Below are 8,963 nucleotides of genomic sequence, written 5' to 3'. Positions count from 1 at the left end.
AATTCTCAATTACAAGTGCCTTGACATGGTATTTCATACCTGTGTCACACTGGCTGCTCGCTGTTTGCACCTAGTTTACTGTGGATGGTGAACAAGTTTTATTGCCTGTGGATTAGTAATACATAAGGAGAAAGGAATGATGTGACAGCAAATGAAAAAGCATGCTTGGAGTTCAGCATTTATTAATGACCTGTTTTGTTGAGTTTTTTAACTTGAACTGAGAGGGAGGGGAAGAGGGACTGAGAGAACACAAAGGTTACAACAACTTCGTAAGAATTCCTTTAGTGCTGTTTATTCACCTGTACATGAACAAAATTTTGTGGTGGAGCTCTGTCAGGCCAGGAGAAAACATGGACATCTGGCCATGCAGGCCCCTTTTAGCCACATGCTGGTTTTTGGACATGTAAAAGACTTCTCCATACCAAACATGCTGGCCTGCCCCCCCTCCCTCCCTCCCCTGCCCCTACAACCCTCCTCAGCTGGAAAAGCTGGATGAGAGACAAAGATGGGAGCCTCTACCTTCAGTCTTTTACTACTGAATGACTGGGGAATTGTCAAACTACTCTCTTACCTTTCTGAGGTGTCAGTGCTAGCTCACAGTTTTTACTACACAGTGAAAGGGATGTTGAAAAAAAGGCCAACTTACCCTCCCTCCCCAGTCCCCTCCCAAAAACCAGTTTTATCTATTAACTCCAGGGCAAGGGGTGGGGAAACAGCAGCCCTATCCCTGCCTGCAAAGGCCATGCAGGCTGCTTTTGGCAAGTTACCCACTTCCACTTTCTAGAAAACCTGGTTCAGTTCTTCAGAGGTGGGTGTCAGTGAATGTGGTGTGCTCTTTGGTGACAGTGCTGAAGCCTTTGATGACATTGACAAGATCTTCTTCATCTACATACTGTAAGGAAGGGAAAAGAGAAGAATATCAGCCAAAGCTATACCAGACTAAAGGTGAGTCCTTCATTTCTCTTTCCTCCTCCCCACTAAAACTGGTTCTAAAATAGATAAATAAGTGCATTTCTTATGTCCTACATTTCCTCCCAGGATAAGATAAGAACCTAAAGCATTCAAGCACTTGAATCCATGGCAATTAGATTTTCACAATAAGCAGTAAGTTAAAAAAAACCCACAATCAATCCCTTTAATTACTCTATATATATCTGATGAATGGTCAATAATATAGTGTTTGTTACAGTGTACTGAGAAACTTGGAGCCATGAAAAGAAAAAATACATGTTTACATTTTTGTTTTGTGTAACAACCTCCTCACATATGATTTAGGTTAAACTTTGTTCTTCAAGCTTCCAAGGGAGTGCCTGACTTTCCACTTGCACTCCTGCATTAGGAGAAAGTTGAAAGCAGGAGAGAAATAAACCATTTCCATAGCATAAAGAGGGCACTAGCAGTGTTAGTGCAGGTTTGTGTCCTGGGCCACTGCAGCCATTGACTAGATTGATTTGGAGGCTGGACAAAGGGGGGAACCAAACTTGCAACCACCATTCCTAAGCTACTGTGTGTAATAAAGACAAAGAACTGACTCAAAAACATTGCAGGAGGTTTTTTTTGCAAGAGAGTAGCTGAGAAACACAGGAGCAGAGTCTTGTCTTGGGTTTGTTCAAGGCAATGTAAAACAATGCACTGATAAGACTCTAACTAAAAATGAATAAAAGAAACACCATATTGTAACTAGCCCAGAAGCCCCATGCATTTTAGGCATGGACTTCCTCCAAAGTAAGTATTTCAAAAACCCAAAAAACCTCAAGTAAGTGTTTGAGATAGTGGTATGAAAACAAAGAACATTAAGCAATTCGACACCTCACCTAAACTATCAAAAAACCCATCTACAATAAAACTCCTAAAAATAAAAAACCAACAAATACCAGTTGCCACCTCAACAGTGCACTGCCAACAGTACAAAACAGCTCAAAATGCCATAATCCCCATCCACAAAATAACCCATAAACTAAAAGCCAAAAAAATACTCAATAAAACCCACTCACCCTTCAACAACCCAATTTAACATACACAAATATGAAAAACTAAAAATTAATTATAGACTATCATACCTTAAATAAAGTAACTCCACCACTAACCACTACCATACCAAACATACCAAACTAAAACTCCAATACAAACAAAAAATCCAAAACAACAAAGTAATGTACCAGTAATAACATCGCCAAGACAGTTTTTAACATCCAACACATAATCCAAAAAAATAAAAAAACCTATATTAATTATATTTTAATTATACTTCCTCTATAATAAAAAAGCAATCAATAACCATAAAATCATAATCTCTCAAAACAAAAACCTTCATATATTGCTAATCCCTAAACTTCTAATCCCTAAACTTTTAAAAGATTTTAATGCCTTTTTAATCCCTAAATTTATTCTTATCCAAAAATAACTCAAATTTTATCCCTAACACAATTTTTACAATAAAAAATATACAATACACCTAACTACCCCAAAAATAAAAACACAATCCCACCATCTACCATAAACTAATCCAAACTACACAAAAAAAAAATTAAAACTCCAAACCATCTGCATCAATAAGATCATTATATAATAAATAAAACAACAAAAATACTTTAAAAATCATCCAAGTTCTCCAAAAAACCAATTTCACCATCAAAAAATAAACAACATTTAAAAACTTAAAAAAATCAAGCTCCTAAAAATAAAAAACAAAATAAACCACATCAAATTCCCACCAACATCAAACTCACATTTCCACCAACCAAGAAAAACAACCCACAAACTTTCCTAAACACTATAAATGTTTAAAAAATACATATTTCTAAATACAACCAAATTATAAACCCTCTCCACCTAATCACCCACAAAAAACTACTTTCCAATTAAACCCTAAACAACAACAAGCCTTTACCCAAATCAAACAAAAAATCACTCATACAATAACCCTTAACCCAATCAAATCAAAACCAAATATAAAAAACATGCTCTACTTTACAAATAAAACCCATAATCTATCCTGAAGCCTTTACCAAAAAATATCTAATAAAACTCAGAATCAACAAATAAAATTCCAAAACCAAAATTACAAAAAATGTAAAACCAACTACACTCCAAAAACAAAAAAAAATTAACAACTTATAAAAAGATCCAAGCCACCTCAAAAATAATCAACATCAAAATACAACTCGTCCTAACATCCCAAATGCCAACACTAAAATAAATATTCAAAACAAAAATTCCCTCTACCCACCTTATCACTAATACCACATAAAACAAATAAATTACACTCATCACACAACACACCCATATTAAAAAAACTAAATCACTCTAAACTTTCAAAAATAATTATAATTCAACCAAAATATAAAAACTTTAATTCCATAAACAAAAAAAATGAAAAAGAAATAACACAAACTAAAAAAACTCCACCATCCAACCAACGACCAACAAAGAAATTACTTTACGCTCTTTTTACTAAAAGAGTGTAAATAATTCCTATCACATTATAAAAATAATGGATTCTTATTGATATGATAATACTTATCACATTATAAAAATAAAACTAATAATTCTAATCACATTATAAAAATAAAACAAAAATTAAAAACAACCATATAAAACTCCTCACAAGAATTTGCAACTACTAAAAAAAACATAAATCAACTAACTTACTAAACTCAAAAACTTTCAACTAAGCCTAAACATTATCAACAAATCCCAAAACATTACCTCTACACTAATTCATAAGTAATAACCAATACTCTAGAAAAATAACTAAAGAAACCCTAATTAACATTAAAAACCCCCAATTTAAATTACTAAAAAATAAAAAACCGTCACTACCAAAATAAAAGAAATCTATAAAAATCACCATATAAATACCCATATTCCCAAAAATCAAACTAATAAAAAACACCAAAACAACAAATAAACTACAAAAAAAAATCAAAAACTTAAATTAACAACACAAATAATTATTCTTAGCTCAATAAACCCATAATACCTCAAATCCTAAAAAAATACCACCTGTAAATAAATACAAAACCAAAAAATAAATTTAATCATAAACAATATTTCTCAAATTATCTATAAAACATATTCTACTATCAAACAAACCAAAGAAATAAAACCCCTGTAATATAAACAATAATCCATATATAAATATAAAAAACCTAACAAATTAACTCCATCACACTACCCCAAACACCCCACAATAAACACTATATACTAACAATAATAAAAACCACCATCACAAAATAACTAAAGACCTAACCTATACCCCACATTGCAACCCATAACACCATCCAAAACCTTTAAAAAAAGTAAATTAAAAATGTAATACCTCTAAAAAATTAAATTAAACAACAAAACTGATTTCAAAAACAGTCTTATCAACACCTAAAGTAAAAACCATAACATTAAATATACCATATACCCTACCATATACCAACTACAAACAAAATTTAAAAAATATATTAAACTATTAAAAACCACCTTAAAATCATTAAATAAAAATATTTTAAAATTTAAAAAATATTAACAAAAACCACCTAATTAACACCCAAAATTTCACCAACAAAACAAACCTACCCAATCTAAACCCCTATATACAATAAACAAAATCAAAATCCCAATAACACATATCAAAAATTTATTAAAAAAAAGTTTATATCAATTCTACCTCAAATACAAACAGACCCATTAGTAAAATTATCATTACTCAAAAACCAAATTACACATTATACCTAATATAAAAAAATAAAACTATACCATATATACACCAAAAAAATCTAATTATTAAATGAAAACTATATATAAATATCACTATTTACTAAATATTACTACCATTATCTATCTATATATAGCTATATATTCTGTATAGTATATAATAGATATTTATAAAATTTTAAATATATTAATTTTAATAATTAGCAGTATAAAAATGAAAAAATATTTTTAAAATAAGTTTATAATACTAAATTATATCCCATTCATCAATTTAACCCAAAAATAAATTTTACACCTTTTAAACTAATTCTAAAAACAAAATACCCGACACAATTTTAGTTTCAAAAACTGCACCCACTCCTCCACATTCCAACTCCTAAATTTTTTATATACAGCACAAACAACAAAACAAAACTCTCCTTTACTTTTAACTACATTTTAACTAATTAAACAAAAAAAATTCCTAAATTATAATTTTTTCCTTTTCTTAAAACTATTTAAACCTACTCTAAACTAAACACCCAAAAAACCACTAACTTACCCAACTAAACCACATTTCCAAAACAAAAAAACTAATAAAAAACTAAATAAAATTTATCATTTCTTTTAAAGCCACAAAAAATTATTATTATTTTTTTAAATACTAATAAATACCTATTAAATAAACAATTCTTCTACTTTTCTCCAAAATATCTTTTCCCAAACTAATTAAAAAAACTTAAATCTACTTTCCAAAAAATCCTCTTTAAATTTTTTCTCTCAAATTTATCCTAAACCAAAACAAATGCATTTTTTGTATTTGTTTTGTACACATGTCTAATGTGAGGCTGATGGACAGAAGAACTGCTGACCTGCTAAAGGAGCTGAGCTCATGCTGTGAGGATTGTCTGCCACTAAAAGGAAATGAAAATTTTTGTTGTCTGGCTTCTCCTGACACTCACTGCAGTATATTTAACTCATTCTAATGTGCACATGGGGGGTTTTGCAACCTCAACTAAGTCCTGGTGTCAGCCCAAGGTAAGTGGCTGGAGCAAGAGCTCCCTCTGAGCAGCAGGAGCTGTTCTTTTGGCTAATAGAGCACAGAAAGGGGCACCCTGGTGAGCTGTTAGTCCCCAGGGAATTAAATCACAAGGATTTGATAGCTCTGAGGAAATGGGAAGGCTGACTCATGATACCCCTGGATTGGGAAGTCCATGAGCTGCAGAGTGCAGGCTGGAGGTTAAGCTGTACCTAGAAGGGTTTTGCCTACAGTTATCACTGCCTTGTTGGCCTCCTTGGTCCTGCTCTTGGGGTCTAAGTGGGTTTGACAGTGATGGAACCAACACCCCTGTTCTGTGGTAAGCCCATATGTTCCAGTCCTTCCAGGTGTTTGGTGAACTGAAGGTGAAAGTCTGAGGAAGCTGCTTGGATTTATGTATCAGACTATCCTCCAGTTCATCTGCATTTTGGACAAGACCCACTCACTAACTTGCACTCACTAACCATCTAATTCTGTTACTACCTCATAGGTCCTTCACCCCAGTTCTGGGTTCTTTTTAGGAACCTTAATTTTCATATTTTTTAGGAAGGAAATTCATGTCTCACTGATCACTGCAGCCCTTCTCATGCATTTGGTCAGGGAAGGTTGGAAGTTAAAAAGCCTGTTTCCTGGTGACACGGAGGAAGGGAGGTCATCACTGTCCTTGGCTTGGAAATCATGTCCTGTATCTGTGTGTTCAGATCCCTGTTGATGACACTGTCTAGTTCTGCCCTGTATTAAAAGAGAAATACTTTGCCTGCCCCCCCTAACCTTATTCTAGTCCCATGTGGGCAGAGTTTGAATTAATTTGTCACACATGCCAGGAGATCTGAGCACTCACATAATCTCTGCATTGCGACTGAGCAGAGGACAGAGAGCAGATGTCATCAGCACCTGAGTCCCAGTTAATAGAACAGGAGTCACTGGAACACAACCTCCTGCCTCTGGCTCTAAATGTGCAAAGGATGCCAAGACATCCCACCTCAGACATGTGCATTTGCTGAATTGCATGGAAAGAAAAAAAACACCAAATTGAAGGGAATTCTTCAAGGTACATTTCCTTGGTAACCATGGAGTTAATAGTTCAATGGAAACCATAAAGAGATGCACATGGATCACTTGTATCCTGTAAGAGCAGTGTGTGATCACCTGCAACTCTAGAAGAGAACAGTAGACTTGAGGAATTTTGAGGATGTAAGCTATGGCCATGTCCTTCTAGGCCTTTTGGCTGCATCTCCAGGCAGTCATGACATTTAGACATCTCATGATTCCAGCAGAACAGACAAATCTCTAGCAGGTGACACACAGCAGCACCCCAGGGGGGCAGGAGCCCTTACCAAGCCCCGGCCAGTAGTGCGGTGGTTGTGAAGGATGGCATCCCAAGGTGAGTCATCAAAAGTCTTCTTGTCGTAGAGGTTGAGCAGCTGGCTGACACTGCGGTGGAGAGAGGCGGGGGAGTACGTGCGGCTCAGCTGGCCCTGGCTCGGCCTCCTGCCCCCGGCTCCCAGACGGAAACTGCGGTTGCTCGTGGGAGAACCTGCCCCTGGGATTTTCGTATCTGCCAGTCCCTGTGAGGCAGACACAAAGTAATAAATAAAAAAGTAATAAAGGGCATGGTTTTACATAATTTAGCTGAACAAAATCAAAGCAGGAGTGGAAGAGAACAGAGGAAAGCATTCCTCAAAATCATGCAGTTATAAACAGAAGAAAAAAAGCTCAGACCTTTCCCTACTGTAGAACAATCATATCATTAAAAACAAACAACCAAAAAAGCCACCAACACTAAACCAGAATTTTCCCCATTTTTTCTCTTTTCTTCTTCCTAATTTTTTTTAAAGTACCAACAAGCAGAAGTCCAAAGATTTTTGTGATAGTCTAGACTTGCACAGCAAGAGGATGTTTGCAGATCTTTTCATCACCAGGGGAAAAATCATCACCCACCAGGAGAAACATGCAGTGTCAGATGCCTTTGTGCATGCTTGGGTCATCTGACACACCACACGTCTGGCCACTCTGCAAGCTGAGGACTCTACCTCAAAGTGCGTCGTGTATCTTTTGAGAGTGACGCTGCTTGATGAATCGGACGTGTCAGCAATAGTTTCAAACTGAGATCAAAGAGAGGGAGGGAAAGCATTAGGGCAGGGCAAGCTGCAGTGTAGGGGTACCTGAGAGAGGGTGTGAATTAGCTGCAGCTCTGTGAGGGAGACCAGTGCAGCAGGATGTGGGGGAGCAGGAAAAATGGCAAAGACCAGGCACCATTTAATTTTTAAGTGCTCAAGTACTGTGTGTGTAGCCAGCATTGCTTGCCATGACCTCACTAACAATTGTAAAATAAGCAATTTTGCCACTCCATAATAGCTCTACCCTAACTTCTCAGATCAGTCCTCCAACTGCTGCACTAAAAATCTTTCTTTCTATTGAGTCCATGAGCTGCTGGATAAAGAAAAATAAAGAAAAAAAAAGAAAATAAAAGAAAGAGCAGGAACATGGAAAGGAATTGTGCAGGCATGCCAACAGCAAAGACATTTTAAAGTCAAGAGGAATAACACAAGATGACAGACTGTAGAGGAAAAGGAATCAAAACCATGAGACAAAAAAAAAAGTTTCTTATGCTCTTAGCCTTTGCCAGGAGAAGGGGCACACTGGAAATCCCATTGTTTCCAAGAGCTTCTTGGTTGAGGCACAGATGCAGTGTCTTGGCACCAAGACAAGAAGGAACAGAATGCGTGAAGGATGCAGGAGTCACTATGCTGCTTGATGGTGCTCACAGGAAAAAGAAGCTGAGAAGTGACAATAAGAATAATTTCATGGCCTGTGCCTGGAAGAAGCATGAAAATGGAAGGCATGGTGGCTCCCATTCTCAATCCCATAACAACTGCCATATTCCTTTTGTTTTGCTTTTTCAAGGGGTAGGATAGCGCTACTACTCTGCTACATGATGGAACATGTTTTTTATGTGTTCTTTTTCAGAGTTATAACTTCTCAGGATAAAAAGAGCCTTCCTCTTTATCACTTCCCAGCAGCCCTCCTCCCACCACTCTAATGGCCCCACTGTGGGTCCATGTGCACAAATGCACATGTGCATTTTGTGAAGTTCCCTAGCTTTTTCCCTGATTACTGTCACTCTACTCCAAACCTTCCTGGCACGCAGCTTGTCCTAGAGCAGTCCAGCTGGGTGGTAGATGGATACTGGCAAGAAATAAAGCCTCTCCCTAAGTCTTGCTCTTTACAGGCATAT

At 36.1% G+C, this 8,963-nt stretch overlaps 1 protein-coding gene across 1 annotated transcript in view; it reads right to left on the bottom strand.

Moving 5' to 3' along the window:
* Positions 1-13: 13 nt before the first annotated feature.
* The window catches only part of USH2A (usherin), a 373,967-nt gene continuing 365,017 nt past the window's right edge, over positions 14-8,963 (bottom strand). Inside the window, exons 70-71 of the mRNA XM_054280520.1 lie at positions 7,063-7,293; positions 14-892 (exon numbers count right to left, since the gene is read on the bottom strand). Coding sequence (XP_054136495.1) covers positions 803-892; positions 7,063-7,293 — 321 coding nt within the window. The 3' untranslated portion in view covers positions 14-802. The remainder of the gene's footprint in view (positions 893-7,062; positions 7,294-8,963) is intronic.

The sequence above is a fragment of the Melozone crissalis genome, unplaced genomic scaffold, assembly GCF_028551555.1.
Source record: "Melozone crissalis strain CALT ecotype California unplaced genomic scaffold, PUWL_Pcris_2 ptg000027l_1, whole genome shotgun sequence".
Taxonomy (NCBI): Eukaryota; Metazoa; Chordata; class Aves; order Passeriformes; family Passerellidae; genus Melozone; species Melozone crissalis.
Note: the sequence above shows the minus strand (reverse complement) of the source record. Positions and strands in the feature narration are given on the sequence as shown.